The sequence below is a fragment of the Procambarus clarkii genome, chromosome 47, assembly GCF_040958095.1.
Source record: "Procambarus clarkii isolate CNS0578487 chromosome 47, FALCON_Pclarkii_2.0, whole genome shotgun sequence".
In the NCBI taxonomy this organism is placed as follows: domain Eukaryota; kingdom Metazoa; phylum Arthropoda; class Malacostraca; order Decapoda; family Cambaridae; genus Procambarus; species Procambarus clarkii.
This window is the reverse complement of record NC_091196.1, coordinates 31,641,199-31,665,740: the sequence shown is the minus strand read 5'-3', so window position 1 is coordinate 31,665,740 and position 24,542 is coordinate 31,641,199. Positions and strand designations below refer to the sequence as shown.

The 24,542-nt window shown below is 43.0% G+C and overlaps 1 protein-coding gene across 1 annotated transcript; it reads left to right on the top strand.

Annotated features, from left to right (window-relative positions):
- The first annotated feature begins 15,560 nt into the window (after window positions 1-15,560).
- On the top strand, window positions 15,561-20,837 carry LOC138350911 (angiomotin-like). The gene is made up of 2 exons (XM_069302372.1): window positions 15,561-15,902; window positions 20,682-20,837. The coding sequence occupies exons 1-2, from the start codon at window positions 15,561-15,563 to the stop codon at window positions 20,835-20,837; spliced, it is 498 nt and encodes a 165-aa protein (XP_069158473.1).
- Window positions 20,838-24,542: the final 3,705 nt, after the last annotated feature.

Genomic DNA, 24,542 nt, shown 5'->3' with positions numbered 1-24,542 from the left:
GGAAAGGGTAATACACATGGTTCCAGCACCGTCGCAGGAGCTGCCAGAGCGAGGTCGAAGTCGACAACGAACTGCTTTAGGGGCTCCAACTCCTGATTTTCCTCGAGGTTGATTCCTGAAGCCTTTCCCAAAAGAGGGGTATGGCCCCAAGGCAGCGGAGGTTTAAAATCAAAGTTTTCCTTCCCCTAGATGAGCTGCCTTCCCAGGCTAACGAGTCCCATTTACCCGGAGCAGCTGGTTTTAAGGCGCCAGAGGCACGCCCTCGTTCCTTCTCCTGACAGTAAAAGCAGTTCCGCCGGACTTAAAGACTAAGCCACCCGTGCTGGCCAGGAGTTGGACTTGGTTGACAGCGGCTATTGGAGACGCACGCTGTACGGGAGCATTTTATAGGTCATGGGAGCTCGTTCCCCATTACCGTCCCCTGGCTATGACAACCCTTTGGAACCAAAGGGTTGTAACGAACAGTAAACTAGTGCAAAACACTGCAGATAGCATTAAGTCAATAATATTTTGGGTGTTTAAAAAAGGAAATATAATCTAGGGTTGACAGAGCAGCAGAAGGCTGAAAATCATTGAAAAAATAGACGGTTTAGGAAAAGGCCTCACTTCAAAGGAAAATTATTTTGGGAGGACAGGAAAATAAAAGAAAGACAAGAATAACCCCTTAAGGGGTGACATTTAATGGAGTGAAGCAAATGACGGAAGTGCTTAGAAATGCCAGGATATTGTAGTGATGAAGATGCTAAATGTTGGGCATTAAGCCAACCTCTCAAAGGAAGACAGAGAAAAGCAAAAACTAAATCTCGATGAAGTGAAACGTCTCAATGGGAATAGCAATGAAGAAGAAATAATTTTTTTACAAAGTAATAGGGAATGGAAAGTCAGTGAAATGGTACATAGAAACAAAATCATTAGAGGAAGGGGAAGTAAAAGACAAATGGAGAGGGAACATGTTCCTGAAAATTGTATATTCCAACATAGATGGAGTGAGATAAAAAGAATACTGGAGCTTAAAGATATAATTCAGCTTAGGGTCCCAGATAGTGTCACACAAATATAGACGAATCTTGAAGAAAATATTTTAAATGAGGTCGTGTTCCTAAGGGGCTACTCAGCTTGGAGACGTGACAGGAAAACTCGGAAGGGGGAGGAGTAGATGTGCTGATGAAAGAACGCCTGAAGGTAAGAGAGTTTATAATCAGCAACCCTTCGAGAAGTTGACATGATATCATTGCAGGTTTGGAATCAGGATGACAAACTGATAATCGTAAATGTCTACAGCCCACCAGCAGGCAATACATGGACAAAGGAGGAACTAGATGACAAACGAGAGGGCTTCATTCTGATCATGAATGAGATTATAGTAAAAGCAGATAAAGATCAATCACGGTTGTTTGTACTGGGGGACTTTAACTTGAAAGCAAGAGACTGGGAGGCATGCGAAGCAAGAACGGAGGACATTTTAGACAGGCAGATTTGTAAACCTCATTCTGGAGACATTCATGTATCAACACGTGAAGCAGGCCCCAAGAAGGGGATGTTCCGTCAATACTGAATTTAATATTTACTAGGAAAGAAGAGGAGATATTTGATATCCAGCACCTTCCTCCCTTGGGGAAGAGTGATCAAATCCTGTTGGAAATTAAGTATGCTTTGCGATATAAACCAGAAGACAATGGAGACGTTAAAACAGCTGATAAAATTTATTTCAAGAGAGGGCACTATGATGAGCTTAACAAATTCTTTGATGAATTTAATTGGACAGACTTGTTGCTAGGCAAGGAAGTAAAGTACGCCAAATTTTGTGAAATATATAAGATGAAGGCACACAAACATTCATACCAAAACATAGATGCAGAACCAGATAACAGGATTGGTTCAACATGAAATGTGAAAGGGCTAAAGAGGAAAAAACAAGAACATAGGTACAATATCGGAGGATGCCTAACCCGAAAACATTCCAGCCCTACAAGCAAGCAAGAAACAAATACACATCAGTGAAGAGAGAGGCAGAAAGGTACTTCGAGAAAGTGGTAGGGGACAAATATAAAACAGATCCAGGCTTTTTCTATAAATTCATTAAAAGCAAGCTACGTGTCAAGTATTAAAATCCAGAGATTGAGAATGGGAAACAGGCTTACTGAGAATGAACAAGAAATGTGTGAAATGCTAAATGAACAGTTCCAAAACGTGTTTGTACAAAGTGAAGATTTCGGAGAGCTGGACACATTGCCAATTCCAGAGCACACCATAGAACACATAGAGGTATCTCAAGACGAAGTGGAAAAATTACTCAAGCGGTTAGGAAGAAATAAAGCAGTTGGACCTGATGGAGTTTCACCTTGGGTGCTGCGAGAATGTACATCTGAGCTGAGCATTCCACTCCAATTAATATTTCAGACATCCTTGTGCACAGTAATCTTAGCATATATATGGAAAAGGGCAATCATAGTTCCAATCTATAAAAATGGTAGCCTCTAAATCAATTAATTTAGGAGGCTGAGAAGACCCTCTAAATTATAGACCTGTGTTATTAACAAGCGTGGTAGTTAAAACACTAGAAAAGTAGTTAGTAACAAATAGGTAGAACACCTGAAAAGTAATGACATAATAACATACAGACAGTATGGTTTTCGAACAGGATGATCCTGTGTAACAAATCTACTTAGTTTATATAATGGAGTGTGACGGTAAAGTGTTGGAGTGTTGATGTTCGGCAGTCCTCCAATGGCAGGTGTCAATGCCTGGTCACACTTACAAAAAAAAAGAGACTGCTTGCCTGTTTGTCTGTGGTAAGGTAATGGGAAGACATGCAAAACACAAAATATAAACAATGAAATTTTAATTACTTTAGAAAACAAGATATGAACAAAGACAATCCCTTGGCTTACGTAAAATTCAAAACAAGTCAACAAACAAAACAACATGAATAATTACTAGATATGAAAATTTACTCTATAATAAAATAATGTGCAATGCAATTATAATCAGGTGCTGAGAATATTGGCTATAGCTGCCACCTCCCTTAGTATACGACAGCCAGGGCTTAGTATACCAGAGAGAGATGTCAACTTCTAAGAGCACAGGAATATTCTGAGGAGGACGGCTTGAGCTGGCCCAGACGTCCACTCAAGTAGAGGGCGTGAGTGCAGGTGCAGGTGTGCTGTCGGCGATCCACCAGCCAATCAGGAGCAGGCAGGCGGAGAATGGGTATTTAGCTCGTTGACGACGGGCAGTGAGCCGGCGTGCCGGATGGTGCAAGGTACGCTTTGCTTCCTGGTCAAAACGTTTTGTGCTACTGGTGGACGTATCTTTAATGTAGCATCTTGTACTTGTAGAATGACGTGACTGATATAGGGAAGAGCAGGCTCAATCTCTCTTGAAAGAGATTATCGTCACAACTCTCCCCCGAAGCCTGCGGTTCCGGAAGAAGTTACGTCTTCATATGGTAGAGTGATAGGTGGAGCTGCCTCTACTTCATAGACTCTGGAGAGGGCGTCGGCTATGATGTTGTGAGAACCCTTGATGTAGAAGATCTCCAGGTTGAAATCTTGTAGAGATAAAGCCCATCGTAGAAGACGTTGATTATTGAATTGGGCTTGATGCAAGAAGCGGAGAGGATTGTGGTCTGAGTAGATGGTGGTAGACCGAGCACCATGTAGGTATGGAGCAAAGTGTTGCAGATTCAGGACGATGGAGAGTAGCTCCTTCTCGATAGTGCTGTAATTCTTCTGGTGGGGTTACAACTTGTAGCTGTAGTAGCTTACAGGTAGAACCTCCTCACCTCGTTGCTGCATCAGGACACCCCCGATGCCGGTACCACTGGCGTCGACATGGAGGATGAAAGGCTTCGTGATATCTGGCGAGCGAGAATAGGATTAGAACAGAGCAGGAATTTCAGTTGTTCGAAAGCAACGGTTTGCTGAATGGTCCAATTATACTGTTGCATGGGACTGGTTAAAGTGATTAATGGTGTTGCTACCGTACTAAAATTCTTCACAAACCTACGGTAGTAGGAGGCAAGACCAAGGAAGCGCAGGAGCTGCTTCCTGGTGGTAGGCTGTGGATAATGCTTGATGGCTTGAGTGTATATGTTTAACGGAGCTAGGCTGCCACTCCCTATTACATGACCCAGATAACGCACTTTACCTTTGGCAAAGGTGGACTTGCCCAAGTTGATGGTGAGGCCAGCTGTCAGGAGCTTGGCGAACAGTCGCTGCAGCTGGAGCAGATGTTCGCTCCAGGTGTTGGATGCTACAACGATATCATCCAAATAGGCGTTGGTGTTATCCAAGCCCTGGATGACGCGGTTGACAGCTCTCTGAAAGGTGGCCGGGGCATTACATAGTCCAAAGGGAAGGCGTTCATACCTGAAAAGTCCAAAGGGAGTGATAAAGGCAGATATTTCTTTGGCTCGCTCTGTTAAGCACACTTGGTAATACCCCTTGAGCAAGTCCACTTGGGACAAGTACCGGGCATTACCAATGGCGTCAAGGATGTCATCTATCCTAGGTAAGGGGTATGCATCCTTGACAGTCACATTATTCAATTTCCGATAGTCGGTACACAATCTAACCTTACCTTGGGGTTTTGGCACCAAGATACAGGGTGAGGCCCAGGGGGACTCACAAGGTGTGGCCAGTCCATGATCCAGGAGGTACTGTACCTCAGCACGCATGACTTCTTTCTTGCTAGGGCTGATTCGGTAGAATGGTTGACGAATCGGCCGGGTGTCAGGGAGCAGTTGGATGTCGTGCTGAGTTACATTACACTCTTGTGGATCATCTTGGAACAACTCCTGATGTTCCTTGAAGATTTTGATGAGAGGTGCACTATTATTGTCCTGAAAATAGTTATGAAGATCAGTTAGGATTTCTGAATTAGAAAGCGCTGACTCAGTGTCAGTGCTTTCGGGAGAAGAAGCAGGGAAGGTCTCACTGTGGATGTATGGACCTTTAAAGGTAGAATATGCTATTAACACAGTGGGAGGAGTACTGTTATATAGCTTCAGGAGGTTGACGTGGCACAACTGGGTCTTCCGCCGCCTATCTGGAGTCTCTAGAACGTAGTTGTGGTTGTTTCTGCACTCCTTGATGCGGTAGGGTCCTGAAAACCTGTTTTGCAAAGGAGAACCTGGGATAGGGAAATAGGCCAACACGAAATCTCCCGGTTTAAATTTCCTTACTTTGCTGTTCTGGTTGTAATGAGTCTTCATCCTCTCCTGGGCTTTCAATAGATTATCCTTAGCAAAGTTATGCACCCTCTCTAGAATGTGCTGTAGGTTTTGAAGATACTGGGGCACATTCTGATGCTCACTGAAGGTGGCATCACGTAGAGAGTCTTTAAAAGCTTAGAGAGGAGTACGGCACTTATGTCCGTAGAGCATCTAATAAGGAGATACTCCTAGAGACTCATTGGGAAGACTTCTAAAAATACACATAATGAGACCTAGTTGTTTATCCCAATCCTTAGAGGTCTCATTGCAAAACTTTTTTAGGAGTGCTTTAATAGTCTGATGACTACGCTCAAGAGAACCCTGTGAAGCAGGATGATAGGGGCTGGACAATACCTGTGTGATGTTGAACTCCTCCAGTGTCCTCTTGAAGAGATCACTGGTGAAGTTGATGCCACAGTCACTCTGAACCTCCCTTGGAAATCCATACTGGGTGAAGATCTTCAATAAGTGTTTCACCACAGTAGCAGCCGTAATGTTCTTTACTGGAACTGCTATGGGGAATCTGGTGGTAGGACACAGGATGGTTAGTATATAGGCGTTGCCAGAACTGGTCCGAGGTAAAGGACCAACACAGTCTATAATAAGTCTGTGGAAAGGTTCCGCAGGCACCTGGATGGGTGTCAGAGGTGCTCTGGGGATAGAGATGTTCGGTTTACCTGCCATCTGACATGTATGACACTGTTTGACGTACTGTTTGACGCTATTTACCATACCTGGCCAGTAGTAGTCTTGACGGATTCCGTGGGAGGTTTTGTTAAAACCGTAGTGCGAAAGTGCTCCGTGGGCCAAGTGTAGAATAGTGGGCCGCAGGCTAGCAGGAATCACTAGTTGTTCGACGTTGGCCCAATCGTCCTCCTCCTTCAGTTTACTGGGTCTGTATCTGCGGTAGAGCAACTCGTTCTCTAGGAAGAACCCAGGAATACTGTCAGGTTGAGTCTCAGCCTGGAAGAATAATGGTGTCAAGGTAAGATCTTCCCTCTGTAACTTACGGAACTCCAACGTGGTCAGATTCGGGGGTAGTTCCTGAGGGTCTTGAGGGACAGCGGTAGCAGTAGTGTCAGCTGGCTGTGGTCGTGCAGCTTGTGCACGGGTGGTCACCAAAACCGGAGGAGAAACTTCATCACTCTCTTGAACCTTTGCTGGAACATACTCAAAGATGGGATTATCCATTACAGAGGTACACACCTGGGGTTTGTCCATGACAATCAGGTTGGTCGGTTGCAGGTCTTCTGCCAAGTCGTTGCCCAGGAGAAGTTGCACTCCAGGCATGGGAAAAGGCTTTTCCCTGATGGCGACTTGGACTTCTCCGGTCACGAAGGGACAATCCAGGTGGACTCTGGCGAGGGGATAAGGAGTGGTAGCAATGAGGTCAGTGATGAAGACAGTTTCTCCGGTGTAGGCGATATTGGGCACAGCCGACTTCAAAAAAATCGATTGAAGAGCTGCTGTGTCCCTCAAGATCTTCAGTTTGAAACGTGCCTCCGGATTTGAGCCGTTGGCAGAGACAGTTCCAGTATACAGGTGTTTACTGAAAAGAGAAAGATCATTACCTTGAACACCAACATTCATCACAGGCTTACCGGACTTAGGAGGAGTCTGTTTGGGTTTAGTGGATTCAGTATTACCTTTGTATTGAGACTTACCACATTTATCTATGGTATGTCCATAGAGTCTACAATACTTACAGTACAATTGCGAGCTAGCTTGATCGGTACTCACTTTCTCGTAACTGTACCAAGACTTCTTACTGGAAGGTGGTTCTGGTGTCAGCCGGTGGATGAAGCTGTAAGTGTCAGCCGACTTAGCACACTTTAGGTAGTCGGTCTACTCTTTATCTGCTAAATATAAACGGACAGGAGGAGGCACACGCCTCAAGAATTCTTCAACTAGCATGAGGTTGACGAGTTCTGCAAAGGTAGAGACATGTGCTGCTTCCAGCCATTTCATAAAATATCTCCTTTTGGTATTAGCAAATTCTAGAAAGGTGGTGGTACTTGCCTTTAGGTGGTCACGGAATTTTCGTCGGTAGCTTTCGGTGGAGAGAAGGTAGGCGTCCAACACTGCTTGCTTCAGAATCTGGTAGTCATTCTCAGACGCCAAAGTACTGAGAGTAACTGCAGCTCTACCTGTGAGATGTACTCTGAGAAGGGTAGCCCATTGGTCGGCAGGCCAGCTAAGTTGATTAGCAAGGGTCTCAAAGGTGGTAAAAAATACGTCGACCTCTGTCTCTACGAATGGTGGCATTAACTTACTTGCATGGGAGATATTGAAACTTACTGGAAGACTTGTGGTATGCTGGAGTTGAGTGAGGTGTGTAGTTTCCAACGCGAATTCTTATTGACGACATTCCATAGCCAGAGCTGCTTGTTGTTTGTCATGCTCGCGTTGCATCTCCAGGTGACGATGTTTTGCTTCAAGCTGTACTTGCTCACGCTCACGGAGTACTGCAGTTTCACGCTCCTTGAAGGCGACTTCACGTTCCTTTATTTGTAGGGCTTCTTTTGCCAGGGTCGCTTCTCGTTCCTTTTCTTCCTTTCGTATTGCAGCTGCTTCCCTTTGTTGCTCTCGCTCGATCTTCGCAAGTTCTAGTTTGAGTTTCATAGTTGCCAAATCAAGTTAATCTGCAATAGAGTAAGTTTCGTGAGTTTCAGAGTCAATCTTACCTTCCTCTAAGAGATAATCCAGTAACAGGTTATGCAGTTCATTTTTGTTGGCTCCATGGGGAACATCTAGCCGATACTCATGTGCAAGAGTTTGTAATTCGGTCCTCTTGGCACGACTTAAGTTCCCTATTTCACCTGCTGGATCTGCACGGAAAGCTTGGAGACGAAACATGGTGAAATTAGCAAATAAATGCACAACGAATATACTGTTGTGATATGGTGAATGTCAGAAACAGGACAACGTGGCAACTGGTACCTATCCTGTGGAATCGTTAACAATTAATGTTAATTTCAAGATGGTAAATGATTAATAAATCAAGATCGCAGGAAATCTTTTACCCGGTACTCAATGTAAGAGGATAAGGGCAAGAAAATCCTACTAAATAAGCGAAACTGAGTTTCTAAAACAAATGAAACATTTATTTGCCTCAAAAGTGAATTAGGTAGTCCAAGAATGTAGGCATACCTTGCCGAGTCTCTATAGGACATAAGCAAGTTTTCCCACTGAAATGAAATATGATACTTACAGAATTAGCGAACTTTTGTGCTCTGAAAAAAAGAAAGCTAATTCCCTACCTAAGTAAATATCATCATCTCTGACCGACGTGTAGGGGTGCGAGGTGTCAACTGGTAACGAGAACTGCTGCTGAGGTCCCAACTCAGCAACTAAAGTTCGTGCGAGAGGAACTATGGCCCTCTTTATCCTCCTACAGTCGGATTGCAGAAGATTAGGTGCTCTTGACCTGGGGACAGACCACAGTACCAGGGTACCAATATGATGATCTGCCGAAAATATGAGAAATATCCTAGGGACAAAAGGTGGTAAACACGAGTAATAACACGGAGGGAGAGATGACCAATTAAGAGAATGACTGAGGCCTACAGTCACCACGTAATCCAAAGTTGTCTCACACTCACCATATACTACTCTCGGAATGCACAATACACACAGCACCATATGAAAATAAAATTGAATATTGAAAATAGTGAAAAGCAACTGTACCAAAGCCAAGTACGCTTACCACAAATTTACGTTTTGGTACTAGTACCTGAGTGAAGCATCCCGGACAGGCCCCCATGAAATGTGACGGTAAAGTGTTGGAGTGTTGATGTTCGGCAGTCCTCCAATGGCAGGTGTCAATGCCTGGTCACACTTACAAAAAAAAAGAGACTGCTTGCCTGTTTGTCTGTGGTAAGGTAATGGGAAGACATGCAAAACACAAAATGTAAACAATGAAATTTTAATTACTTTAGAAAACAAGATATGAACAAAGACAATCCCTTGGCTTACGTAAAATTCAAAACAAGTCAACAAACAAAACAACATGAATAATTACTAGATATGAAAGTTTACTCTATAATAAAATAACGTGCAATGCAATAATAATTAGGTGCTGAGAATATTGGCTATAGCTGCCATCTCCCTTAGTATACGACAGCCAGGGCTTAGTATACCAGAGAGAGATGTCAACTTCTAAGAGCACAGGAATATTCTGAGGAGGACGGCTTGAGCTGGCCCAGACGTCGACTCAGGTAGAGGGCGTGAGTGCAGGTGCAGGTGTGCTGTCGGTGATCCACCAGCCAATCAGGAGCAGGCAGGCGGAGAATGGGTAGTTAGCTCGTTGACGACGGGCGGTGAGCCGGCGTGCTGGGTGGTGCACGGTACGCTTTGCTTCCTGGTCAAAACGTTTTGTGCTACTGGTGGATGTATCTTTAATGTAGCATCTTGTACTTGTAGAATGACGTGACTGATATAGGGAAGAGCAGGCTCAATCTCTCTTGAAAGAGATTATCGTCACAGGAGCCACAGAGATACTACAAGAAAGAGGTGGTTGGGTTGACTGTGTCTATCTGCACCTAAAAAAAATGGTTTTTGATAGAGTCCCACACAAGAGGTTGTTTTGAAAACTTGAACATGTTGGAGGGGTGACAGGGAGACTTCTGACATGGACGAAAAAAATTCTAACTAACAGACAGATGAGGGCAGTAATTAGAGACAATGTGTCTGACTGAAGGAGTGTTACTAGCAGAGTACCACAGGGCTCAGTTCTTGCACCAGTAATGTTCATCGTCTACATAAACCATCTACCAGAAGGAATACACAATTATATGAACATAATGGAGGATGTTAAGATACTGGGGAAGACAGGAAATGCAGACGATTGTAATGCCCTTCAAATTGATCTAGATAAATTAAGTACTTCGAGCGACAAGTGGCAAATGGAATTCAATGAGAATAAATGCCATGTTATGGTTTGTGGATCCGGATGTGGATCCGGAGAAAATAGACCCTACACAGCCTACAAATTATGCAGAAAGGAATTAAAGAACTATAATTAATAACGTGACCTTGGGGTGGTTTTGGGCAGTGAACAGTTCCCAGAGGAACACATGAAGAACATTGTGAGAGGAGCGTATGCGTCACTTTCCAACTTCAGACTTGCTTTTCATTATATGGATGGTGAAATACTTGAGAAACTGTTCATAACTTTTGTGAGACCCAAATTGGAATATGCAGCAGCTGTATGGAGCCCAAATCTCAAGAGGCACACCAATAAACTGAAAAAGGTGCAAAGGCATGCTACAAAATGGCTTCTGTAAGTTTTTTTTTATTATTATTATTTTTTACCTGAGACGTGGCCACACATTTACAATGCTAATCAGCATGTATAAATTTTCTTCCGTCCTCCAAGGACAGAGTTAGAGAGCCATTAAATAGCCTTGGAGAAGAAAATAATGAGTACTCTGAGAAGACCTTGTGGATCCTCACAAGGTCTTTGCTTTGATCCACTTTGATATTTTCTTCTCCTACCATCCCTATTCTTTTTGTATGTGTGTATATATATCTAACTTAATTTTAAAATTTCATTACACAAAAAGGGTTACAACATTGGTAACATGCAGGGTACAAGGCTACTTGTCACAAGTTGTATAGCTCCTCCATCTTCCCAGATGGCGGGCAGGAACCATGGATGAAGTGAGCATTTCCTCTCTGGAGCGCCACACTAAGGCGCTGAAAGAGAAATATGTATATATATATATATATATATATATATATATATATATATATATATATATATATATATATATATATATATATATAGAAACGTTATCCCTACAGACAAAAATCAGAGGATACAACTGACGGTTTACTATAAAACCAGAAAAACGGCCAGCCTACTCATGAGAAACTCTCCAGACACAAAACAGAACGCTTTAAAAGAGACTAACGTCGTCTATGCCTTCAAATGCCCTCTTGGGGACTGTAAGCTCCAAAAAACCCAGTATATAGGCAAGACAACAACATCTCTTTCTAGGCGTTTAACGATGCATAAGCAACAGGGCTCCATTAAGGAACATATAATCTCTTCCCACAACCAAACCATCGCCAGAGAAATCCTAGTAAACAACATAGAAATCATCGATAGATACAGTGATAGCAGACGGCTTGACGTTTGCGAGGCACTACACATCAAGAAGTCAACACCAGCAATCAACAGCCAATTAATGCACAACTATATTCTACCCACCTCAAGACTCCGCTCCAATATAGAAGCATCAAGAAATATGGACCAATAGCCTTGCTACATACACTTCTATTCAATACCCATTGTTTCATGTTCTGTCTTGTGTTGATGAAATTAATACCCTATTAATGCCACCTCTTGTTCTGTCTTGTGTTGATGAAATTAATACCCTATTAATGCCACCTCACCCCATCCACCTCACTAAAATGTAGATATAAAATCGGAGATGCGTAAGTTCTATTCAGTTGTGTATTTGTAAACTAAAGTCTTTGAAAATGTAATAAGTTTTACGAAACGCGCTCGTGTCGCGTCAGACTAGAAATAAAAATGAATTTTGGAGAATTGATTTTTGATTTACCTCCAACAGTGAAAAGAAATGTACGAAAGATTGAGAAAATTCGTGTTAGAATTATTAATCTTACTTTTTCGGTCATATTTAATAATATATATATATATATATATATATATATATATATATATATATATATATATATATATATATATATATATATATATATATATATATATATATATATATATATATATATATATATATATATATATGTCGTACCTAGTAGCCAGAACGCACTTCTCAGCCTACTATGCAATGCCCGATTTGCCTAATAAGCCAAGTTTTCATGAATTAATTGTTTTTCGACTACCTAACCTACCTAACCTAACCTAACCTAACTTTTTCGGCTACCTAACCTAACCTAACCTATAAACATAGGTTAGGTTAGGTTAGGTAGGGTTGGTTAGGTTCGGTCATATATCTACGTTAATTTTAACTCCAAAAAAAAAAAAAATTAAGCTCATACATAATGAAATGGGTAGCTTTATCATTTCATAAGAAAAAAATTTGAGAAAATATATTAATTTAGGAAAACTTGGCTTATTAGGCAAATCGGGCCTTGCATAGTAGGCTGAGAAGTGCGTTCTGGCTACTAGGTACGACATATGTATATATATATATATATATATATATATATATATATATATATATATATATATATATATATATATATATATATATATATATATATATATATATATATATATATATATAACTGAAAACTCACACCCCAGAAGTGACTCGAACCCATACTGCCAGGAGCAACGCAACTGGTATGTACAGGGACGCCTTAATCCGCTTGACCATCACGACCGGACATAAGGAAGTGATAGCCTAAGCTATTTGAACCACTTCCCCGCCGGCACTCGGATAGTAATCCTGGGCATAGCATTTTATCAAATCACCTCATTCTTTGGGGCAACACGTGAGGAACACAAATGCAAACAAGACCATTCAGGCTTGTTTGCATATATATATATATATATAAACACAACTTAGACACACCCTGCAAGATGACTCGAACTCGGAAAGCACAGGTGTTTGCGCAACTGACATAACTTTTACGCTAACCGTTACACCACCCAGACCCTTCAAAAGGAATGGAAACTTCGGAATATTTTCGCAACATTTCCTTCCCCCCAAGAGCACCAGGGTAGAACACGATCAGATTACGTTTTTCATCAAGCACTTGCTTAACAGGGAGAACTTGTGCCTTTATTCACACACATATACTTGTGTGTGAATATTCACACGCACTTGAAACCCGCCATATACTGCAGGTATGTTGACGTCATTTTTATGCAGGTACCTAATGTCAGACATCTGCAGCAGCTGAAAGAGGCATTCGAGCAGAATTCTGTTTTGAGTTTCACGTACGAGATGGAGAATGATGGGAAGCTGTCCTTTCTAGATGTATCAGTGATGGAAAGTGCATTTATCGAGGGCTGGGGTTGTTGTTGTTGCGAACTCGTTGGAACCAGTGGTTGGAGGCGTTTGTTTGGGTTTAAACTGTTAGCAGATAGTGGTATGGGAATTGATATGGAGGAAGGAGGTAATGAAAGTATGTGTTTGTGGGAGAAAGAAATTGGCAAAATGATCAGGGAAAGAGAAGGGCCTCAAAATAACAATACACTTACGGTATATTACTCTAATAGTAGAAGTCTAAGAAACAAAATAAACGAATTAAATGCTCCTGTCTGTACAGAAAAAAATAGATACTATTGCACTTACCGAAACGTGGATGAATGTAGAAAATAGAGAACTATTAGCTGAATATCAAATAAATGTATTTAAACTATTTCACACAGATAGATATATTAGACGAGGAGGGGGAGTAGCCATATATGTTAGGGACAATTTGAAATGTAGTCTCAAAGAGGGAATCAAAACTGAGCCACACACACAAACTCTTTGGATAGAATTAAACGAAAAAGCAAATAATCTTATAATAGGAGTTATATATAGGCCACCAAATTTAGACAGAATGGAAGGAAAGCATCTATGGGATGAAATATCTAGAGCATCTAGATCTAACAGTATTTATGTCATGGGTAACTTTAATTTTAGTGGAATAAACTGGTTGAACAAAACAGGGAATAATGAAGCAGAAGATTTTCTAGAATTAATTGACGATTGCTTTCTTACGCAACACATTAAAGAACCAAAGCGGGAAAATAATATTTTAGATTTAGAGTTAACTAACAGGGGAAACACATATTAATGATATCGAAATCGGGAGTGAACTAGGGAACAGTGACCACAAAGAAATCAGATTTATTTATTTATTTATTTATTTATTTATTTATTTATTTATTTATTTATTTATTTATTTATTTATTTATTTATTTATTTATTTATTTATATACAAGAATGTACAGTGGGTTAGAGAGAATACATAGCATAATATTTACAATCTTGTAAAGCCACTATTACGCGCAGCATTTCGGGCAGGTCCTTAATCTAACAGATAATTTTAAGTACGTAAATTCTAGCAGAATTAATAAAATGATAACAGATACATTGCAAGAAAAAAAATGAGATGAGAGAGAATAGTAAGTATATTAAAGCACATTGGTATATTAAAGCTCTGATTGATTACATTGACAACTTGATTGGTAATTTAAACAAGATTAACAGACACCATACAGCAAATTGATAACACATATAAGAAGACAGTAATGATCACATTGGTAAAGATGTTCGGATTGGGTACATAAATATAGGGAGATTGGGTAGCAATAGATACAGTGCAATTTTAAGCAACAAGGTAAAAAATCTATGCGGATGAGATTAGGTACTTTTTAGTTTTGTTTTTGAATGATGCAAAAGTTGGACAGCTTTTCAATTCATTAGGGAATGAGTTCCATAGACTGGGTCCCTTTATTTGCATAGAGTGTTTACACAGATTAAGTTTGCCTCTGGGGATATCAAAGAGATATTTATTTCTGGTGTGGTGATAATGGGTCCTATTACATCTGACCAGGGAGAGTTTCAGAGCAGGATTTGCATTTCAGAACATGGTTTTGTAAATGTAACTGACACAAGAAAATTTGTGGAGTGAGATTATGTTTAGCATGTTAAGGGAGTTAAACAAGGGGGCTGAGTGTTGTCTGAAAGCAGAATTTGTTATTATTCTGATAGCAGATCTTTGCTGGTTGATGATGGACTTGAGGTGGTTTTCAGTGGTTGAACCCCATGCACAGATACCATAATTAAGATAGGGATAGATTAGTGCATAATATAGAGAGATGAGAGCATAGTTAGGATGTATAGTTAGGAGATGAGAGCATAGTATGGCAGCGGCGGTGGTGGTGATGGCAGCGGCGGTGGTGATGGCAGCGGCGGTGGTGGTGATGGCAGCGGCGGTGGTGGTGATGGCAGCGGCGGTGGTGATGGCAGCAGCGGTGGTGGTGATGGCAGCGGCGGTGGTGATGGCAGCGGCGGTGGTGGTGATGGCAGCGGCGGTGGTGATGGCAGCGGCGGTGGTGATGGCAGCGGCGGTGGTGGTGATGGCAGCGGCGGTGATGGCAGCGGCGGCGGTGATGGCAGCGGCGGTGATGGCAGCGGCGGTGATGATGGCAGCGGCGGTGATGGCAGCGGCGGCGGTGATGGCAGCGGCGGCGGTGATGGCAGCGGCGGTGGTGATGGCAGCGGTGGTGATGGCAGCGGCGGTGATGGCAGCGGCGGTGATGATGGCAGCGGCGGCGGTGATGGCAGCGGCGGCGGTGATGGCAGAGGCGGTGGTGATGGCAGCGGCGGTGGTGATGGCAGCGGCGGTGGTGATGGCAGCGGCGGCGGTGATGGCAGCGGCGGCGGTGATGGCAGCGGCGGTGGTGATGGCAGCGGTGGTGATGGCAGCGACGGTGATGGCAGCGGCGGTGATGATGGCAGCGGCGGCGGTGATGGCAGCGGCGGCGGTGATGGCAGCGGCGGTGGTGATGGCAGCGGCGGTGGTGATGGCAGCGGCGGTGGTGATGGCAGCGGCGGTGGTGATGGCAGCGGCGGTGATGGCAGCGGCGGTGGTGATGGCAGCGGCGGTGATGGCAGCGGCGGTGGTGAATCCAGCGGTGGTGGTGATGGCAGCGGCGGTGATGGCAGCGGCGGTGGTGATGGCAGCGGCGGCGGTGATGGCAGCGGCGGCGGTGATGGCAGCGGTGGTGGTGATGGCAGCGGCGGTGGTGATGGCAGCGGCGGCGGTGATGGCAGCGGTGGTGGTGATGGCAGCGGCGGCGGTGATGGCAGCGGCGGCGGTGATGGCAGCGGTGGTGGTGATGGCAGCGGCGGTGGTGATGGCAGCGGCGGTGGCGATGGCAGCGGCGGTGGTGATGGCAGCGGCGGTGGTGATGGCAGCGGCGGTGGTGATGGCAGCGGCGGTGGTGATGGCAGCGGCGGTGGTGATGGCAGCGGTGGTGGTGATGGCAGCGGCGGTGGTGATGGCAGCGGCGGTGGTGATGGCAGCGGCGGTGATGGCAGCGGCGGTGGTGATGGCAGCGGCGGTGGTGATGGCAGCGGCAGTGATGGCAGCGGCGGTGGTGATGGCAGCGGCGGCGGTGATGGCAGCGGCGGCGGTGATGGCAGCGGTGGTGGTGATGGCAGCGGCGGTGGTGATGGCAGCGGCGGCGGTGATGGCAGCGGTGGTGGTGATGGCAGCGGCGGTGGTGATGGCAGCGGCGGTGGTGATGGCAGCGGCGGCGGTGATGGCAGCGGCGGCGGTGATGGCAGCGGCGGTGGTGATGGCAGCGGCGGTGGTGATGGCAGCGGCGGTGGTGATGGCAGCGGCGGTGGTGATGGCAGCGGCAGTGGTGATGGCAGCGGCGGTGATGGCAGCGGCGGTGGTGATGGCAGCGGCGGTGATGGCAGCGGCGGTGGTGATGGCAGCGGCGGTGGTGATGGCAGCGGCGGTGATGGCAGCGGCGGTGGTGATGGCAGCGGCGGCGGTGATGGCAGCGGCGGCGGTGATGGCAGCGGTGGTGGTGATGGCAGCGGCGGTGGTGATGGCAGCGGCGGCGGTGATGGCAGCGGTGGTGGTGATGGCAGCGGCGGTGGTGATGGCAGCGGCGGCGGTGATGGCAGCGGTGGTGGTGATGGCAGCGGCGGTGGTGATGGCAGCGGCGGTTGTGATGGCAGCGGCGGTGGTGATGGCAGCGGCGGTGGTGATGGCAGCGGCGGTGGTGATGGCAGCGGCGGTGGTGATGGCAGCGGCGGTGGTGATGGCAGCGGCGGTGGTGATGGCAGCGGCGGTGATGGCAGCGGCGGTGATGGCAGCGGCGGTGGTAGTGATGGCAGCGGCGGCGGCGACATAATATCTGATTTTGGAGAGTATCCCAACTGTTTTAGAGACTTTCTTAGTTATGTGTTGTATATGGGTGCTGAAGTTGAGTCTCTTGTCTAGGAATATGCCAAGAAACTTTCCATCATTTTTATTGCTAATGTTTACATTATCTATCTGAAGCTGAATTGCATATGTAGATTTACTTCCAAATAAGATGTAGTAGGTTTTTTCTATGTTAAGTGTTAGTTCATTGGTTGACATCCATAAGTGGACTTTTTTTAGCTCATTATTAACAACATCATTTAGTGTATGTGGGTTGGGGTTAGAGTAGATGAGGGTAGTATCATCAGCAAACAAAATAGGTTTCAGAATGTTAGAGACATTAGGCAGATCATTAATGTATATAAGAAATAGGAGAGGTCCCAAAATGCTGTCCTGTGGCACTCCAACGGTTATTGGTAGAGTGGGAGAGGTTATATTATTGATGGCTACACATTGGTGTCTATCACTAAGATAGGATTGGATATAGTACAGTGTAAGGCCTCGGATTCTATAATGATGGAGTTTACGTAAGAGATAATCGTGATTAACAGTGTCAAAGGCCTTTCTCAGGTCAATGAAGAGTCCAATCGGAAACTCATTTTTGTCAAGATTTAGAGAAGATTTTTCATTTTTGTCAGATTTAGCATTGAGTGAAATAGATCTGCAGTTTTCTGCCGAGAAAATTCTGTTAAAGTGCCAAATTTTCGTAAAGCTAATTTCAATATCCTAAGAAATTTTGGGGGGCAAATAGATTGGAAAGTTTTGAGCATGTGGGGGGGGAAGGGCCGTCTTGGAGCAAGACGTGAACCCAGCGATGTGTGATGTAAAGGAGGATTTCGATTTGGATTCAAAATATAACTTATTTACAAATATTATAATCAAAGCACAGGAAAGTAGTATACCTTACAAATTGAATAGATCAAATTCAAATGACCCAAAATGGATAACAAAGGATCTGAAAAACCTTATAGGTAGAGAGAGAGAGCATGGTAAAAAAGGATTAAGAATGGGAAAGTCAGTTTAGAACAAGAATTCGTACAACTGGTTAGAAATGTTAAAAAAAGAGATAAGGAAAGCAAAAAGAAACTATGAAGTTCGTATAGCAGCCCAAGCAAAGACAAATCCTAAAGGATTTTTTCAGTTATATCGAACAAAAGTTAGGGAAAGGATAGGTCCATTAAAAACTGAGACAGGTCAGATAACGGATAATGACGAAGAGATGAGTAGTATTTTAACAAATATTTTATCTCTGTATTTACTAAAGAAGGACTTAACTCTATGCCTTCTGCATAGAAGGCATAGAGAAGTCTATGTGGGTGGGGGATGAGGACAGGTAGACTAGTCTAACAGTTACCAAGGATGATATTATTAATCAAATAGTAAAACTCAAACCAAACAAATCCCCAGGGCCAGATGAAGTATTTGCCAGTGGGCTTAAAGAATGCATAGAAGAGCTTTGCGAGCCATTGTATACCATATTTAATAAATCATTAGAGTCAGGCAGAGTGCCAGAGTCGTGGAAGGTTGCTAATGTGGTACTAATTTTTAAGAAAGGAGATAGATCACTTGCATCAAAATATCGGCCAATTAGCTTAACGTCTATTGTGGGAAAGTTACTTGAATCGATAATTGCAAATACAATTCGTCTTCATCTTGAAAAACATAAATTAATAAATGAGTTGCAACATGGTTTTTCAAACGGCCATTCATTTTTAACAAATTTCCTATCTTTTTATTCCAGCATAATTGAGGCAGTTGATAGTGGTAAGGTTTGCGATGTTGTGTACCTTGACTTTAGCAAAGCTTTTGATACAGTGCCACATGAAAGACTGATTAAAAAGATAGAGGCTTATGGTATTGGGGGTGCTATATTAAGTTGGATTAGGGCATGGCTATACCAAAGGAAACAGAGAGTTAATATAAATGGGGTTAAGTCAGAGTGGGAAAATGTTGTGAGTGCCTCAAGGCTCTGTATTGGGACCTCTGTTGTTTATAATATATATAAATGATTTAGATTCAGGTTTGAGTAGCAACATTTGCAAATTTGCCGATGATACAAAAATCGGTAGGGAAATTAACACGGAAGAAGACTCACTATTACTTGAAGTCGACCTAAATAGGGTTTTGAAATGGCCAAAGGATTGGCAGATGCAGTTTAATGCTGATAAATGTTCTAGTTCTGAGGCTAGGTAATGATGATAGAGTTACAAGATACGAGCTAGATGGTGTTGAGATTGCGAAGTCGGATTGCGAAAGGGATCTGGGAGTTATGATTAGTAAGAATTTAAAACCAAAGGATCAATGCATGAATGTTCGTAATAAGGCGAATAGGACACTTGGATTTATTAATCGAAGCGTTAGTAACAAGACGCCTGGTGTTGTTCTTCAGCTATATCTTGCTCTGGTTTGGCCCCATTTAGATTATGCAGTTCAATGACCAGACCACACACTAGAAGGTGTAGGGGCGACGACGTTTTGGTCCGTCCTGGACCATTCTCAAGTCGATTGTGATGAGGAAGTAGATGCAGGCAATAAATAGGCTAGAGAAAGATGAGGAACAAAGTGTAGTGGAGTGGATAGTAGTAGGAATAAGAACTGCAGAGGGCCTATTGGGCCATACGAGGCAGCTCCTATTATAATCACCGAATGAGAAGGAGGTAGTAATAGGAATAAGAAGAGGATAGTAAGGGAACGTAAAGAAAACAATGAACGGAAAAGAGAGAAGAGAGAAAGAAAAGTAAAGAGAAAGAAAGATAAATGGAAGGGTAATCTTATGTTAGGTCACTTTTGTTAGAAAGATTAGAGCATTTGAGTATATACTGTGAAAGGGAAGAGTCCACAGCAACAAAGCCAGGACTCAAGTTCATGTTGGGTACATTGTGTATTAGAGCCGATTGAACAAGACGGCGTCTGTGTAGAGTAGAGGCAGGAAAGATTATTTTGGAGGAAGACCAATCAATAGGATGATTGGAATCCCTCAGATGACAGAAGAGAGCATTGTTAGTGTCTGCAGGCTTAACACTTCTCTTGTGTTCTTTAAGTCTGTCATTCAGTGTACGGCCAGTTTCGCCAAAGTATTGGAGAGGACAAGACGAACAGGAAATAGAGTAGGCACCAGCAGCATTAGAAGCAGGAAGAGCAGTGTGAACTAGATTGCTACGAAGTGTGTTAGTTTGTCGTAAGGCGAGCTTTATGTCAAGAGGACGAAAGGTATTGGTAAAAGTTTTGAGTTCAGATATGAAGGGAAGGCATAGTACTGTGCTACTAGTGTTGGAAGCAGGTTTAGGATGACAGAAATTGCGTTTTGCTTGAGAATAGGCACAGTTGATGAAATGCAAAGGGTAACCAAGGCGAGAGAATGATTTGTAGATAAAGGAATGATTTGTAGATAAATCATTCTCTCGCCTTGGTTACCCTTTGCATTTCATCAACTGTGCCTACTCTCAACCAAAGTTACCATGTTCTTATGTTCTTATGTCGATCATGGTTTCACGTGTGGCTGGACTGGCTGGTCAGGTGTACAAATCAGACCTGGGAAAAAGACAGGCACAACAAATGGCAGAAGTATGTATATAACTCTGGGTTCTAGAAGGTTGGAAAACCCCAGAGTAAGGCAAGATCTGCTAAACAAATCCACAAGGGCAGTGACAGGCAGCAAGATCTGCTGTCTGAGTTAAGCACAATTAATAAATTCACATTATTGCCGCTAGAGGAAACTTTAATGAACTCTAATAATCCTGACTAAAGGAGTTTCTTTAACCTTTATTGTACAGCGCGAGATCTTGTTTCCATGGGATGACAAGACTGCACTTAACTACTGATGAGAGTTGACGGAAGATCATCTTCTGCATCTGGCTCAACACTTGAATCATTAGTCAGCACCACTGAGTCAGGAATTAAACTTGCTGAAGGCAGCTCTAGTTCCTCCCTAGCATGATAAAGTTTCCATTTATTAATATGGATAGTTCTTTTCACTTGGTTCTCAAATACTCCTTTTATGACAAGATATGCAGGACCTGCTCTCTTAATTACTCGATACGGCCCCCGCCTTCTAGGAGCTAGTATCCTACTCTGGTTGGCGGGCGCAGCTTCATTAACTCTGAAAACGAGGCTACCCTCCTTCTGCTCAAGAGGTAGTACTTTCTTGTCATAATCCTGAACACATCGATCCCGTGCCTTTTGGGAAACTTCAGCTGCAATTCTCCAAGTATTTTTCATCTTAATGAGGACTTCTGAAGGATAATCCTCTCCATACACAACAGTATGTTTGTTCAGCAGACCTGATGGGAAATACATGAATGACCAATATAAAGCAGAAGGGGTTGGGTATTGATGGATTGGCGTATAGCAGTGTTCAAAACCAACTGAACATATGGTAGGTGTTCGTCCCATGAGTTTGCATCGTGCTCTGCAAGAATTGCAAGCATATCTTTAACTGGACGATTGGTTCGTTCCGTCAACCGGTTCGCCTGAGGGTGGTAAGCTGTTGTTAAGGCCGAAGTTGTCTCTAGAATTTTGCAAACATTTCTAAAAGTATTACAAACAAATTCCTGACCTTGGTCAGAGACTAAAACTTTAGATGGACCAAATACAGTTACGAGCCTACACAAGAACGCATCTGCAATAGTACGAGCATTCATCTGAGATATTGCAATCAGTGTAGTGTATCAGGACAGATGGTCCACTAATACCAACATGTAACAATTGCCTGCATGACTGTGACGGAGACCAATCAAATCAGCTTCCACTCGATCTTAAGGTATAAAAATTTCTTGAAATTCCGGCAGGGGCGCTTGTACCTGAGGAGAACCTTTCCTTCTCTGGCAATTTTGACACGATTTTACATATTTAATCACCTCTGTTAACATACCTGAAATAAAAAATAGAGACTTTGCTTTCATGTGGGGTTTATAAATACCCGGATGATTGCCAAAATCATCCGGGTATTTATAGAAAGTTCACTCTGGCTCCAAAACTAGATTGCACCCCATGTATTCCATACAATTACACTTCATACAAGCCTACATTATATTTATATCAACAGCTAAGCTGTTACACTCACAAAGTTGACACATGGTGTATTCGACATTTGAGTGTTGAGAAAGCTGCCAGATACATTTATATCCCAAGCGTATTCTGGCCACTATAACATTACATTGACGAGTTCTTGCTCTTTTAGTTCCATATATAAATGTCTCTTGATATTTATTAATATATTTAAATGCCACAACTTTCAGGTCTTTGTGAAAGACCTGAAAGTTAGGTTAGGTCCTTTGTTAGGTCAGTAAGGTCTTTATTAGATATTTGTTCTATTCTCTTTGTCACTGTTAATGAAACACCCATATCAATTTCTACCACTGGTTTTCTGCAGGCTGTCTTTGAATGCATGTCAACAGTGTCATGCTCTGGAAATGCCAACATGTGATGGTATCCAAAGGAATTTAATTTCAAATCTGTTTTCTTTAACGGCTAAAACATTCATTAGAATATCAGTGACTTTTTCTGGGTGTCACTACTATGTGCGTTCAATGCCAGGAGTGCACTCTGCGAGTCACAGTATATAAGTCCACTGCCTTTTTCTTTAAAAAATTCAGTGGCAAGGTATATGCCTGCAAGTTTGGTTTGAGTTGTACTTGCCCAGTCATTGACGCGCTTCATTGCTGTATGCACGAGAGAAGATTGTTCAAATATATTACATGCACATCCGGTACATCGTCCACCTTTTTCTACAGAGCCGTCGGTATAGCACTGATACACCTCGTTACCCTTAACCTGAGTACTCTCAGTGATGCTTTTCAGTGTTAACTGTTTTAATAATGTAGTGTGCACACTATCTTTCTTGGGTGCATTTACAAAATCAACTGATAGATCCCAGTTATCCCATGGAGTAATTGGTTGATTAATCATTAATTGAGTTGGATATATATTTAATATTTTGATGGAGTTGGTTACCGTGTAAAATCAAAATGCATTATCAAATTTCGCTCTTTTTCTATAGACCTCAGGTGAGTGCAGCATATTAGAAAGTTTAGCCTGAAATTTCATGTGTTGCCGAGATCTACTCAATGCCTTCACGCCGAAAACTGTGCTAATAGACAAAATTCTCTCACTTATAATAGGTAATTTTAACTCTGATCTCATATTAACTCTTCTCGTGGTCTTTGGAGCCCCAAGGATGAGACGCATAGCTTCATTTTTCAAAGTTTCAAGGGATTTTAGCTCTTTGTCAGTGTACAGTGTGAGATGTAGAGTATTGTAGTCAATCACAGAGCGTTTAAATGATACATAAAACATTCTAGCAAGTCTCACGTTAATTCCATGATTGACACCAACAAGGACCCGCAAGGGCTTTAATCTCTCCCACAGTCTCCTCTTGAGGGAAGAAAGGTACCCAGGGTCGTTAATGGGGACACCAAGGTATCTGTAAGACTCGCAGTGCTCGCCCATCTATATGATAATTGGGTGGTGGAATACCACATGGAATGAGGGCACGAGTTTTCTGTACAAAGATAAGGAGGCCACATTCCTCAGCTCTAGTAGCAAAAGCATCGAGCAGAACTTGCATTCTAGGCTCGGAGGCAGCCTGTAAACATATATCATCAGCATAACAAATGACAGTGTCTTCATTATTAGTTGGAAGATCTTTAATAAGTTTATGCATCAGAACGTTGAACAACAAGGGGCTGAGGACCCCTCCTTGTGGAGTTCCCAGTTCAAAGTGTTTGCTCTCTGTGCTTTTAACATCATTAAACAAAACATATGCTGTTCGATTAGACAAATAGCCATTTATCCATTTCAGTAATTTTCCTTGTATTCCCAGCTCGGCAAGTTGTTCTAGTATGATTTCTCTGTTTGCTGTCTCAAAAGCTGCTGCTAGGTCGATGAAGACTGCTTGAGGGAAAGCTTCAATATGTGCGATGTACTCAGCAAAACATTGTTGTGTACTGAGCCCAGGCATAAATCCAGACAGTTGGGGTGACAGGTGCCCCTGTATACGATACAAGAGTCGGTTAAGAACAATGCGTTCAAGCACTCTACAAACACACGATGTTAGAGATATGGGTCTATAATTATCTGAGTGTGGTTTGGGGATGGGAACAATGACACTCTTTGTCCAAGCATCAGGTAATACTCCTTCACTTAAACTCATTCTGTACAACACTAAAAGTGGATTACCTGGTTCGTGTGAGACTAATCTCAGTAAACTGTAAGTAATTCCGTCCTCTCCAGGAGCAGTTGATTTGCCCACATTTAGTGTATGATTTAATTCCCATTCATTTACATCATTAAGATCCGACACGTTGATAGCTGTACAGGATTTTTTTCTTTATTATTAAATAACATATAAATACAATTAAGAGGCAAGGTACCGAAGCACCATAACAGTATTGAACACCACAGGATACATCAACAACAACAGAGCATCATACTAACATAAAACAATACTCCA

Excerpts from the sequence above, each read along its gene's own strand:
- LOC138350911 (XM_069302372.1), top strand. The coding sequence starts at position 15,561 with ATGGCAGCGGCGGCGGTGATGGCAGCGGCGGCGGTGATGGCAGCGGCG. Across the intron at positions 15,903-20,681 it reads TGGTGATGGCAGCGGCGGCG|AAGGTTGGAAAACCCCAGAG; the intron begins GTGATGGCAGCG and ends TCTGGGTTCTAG.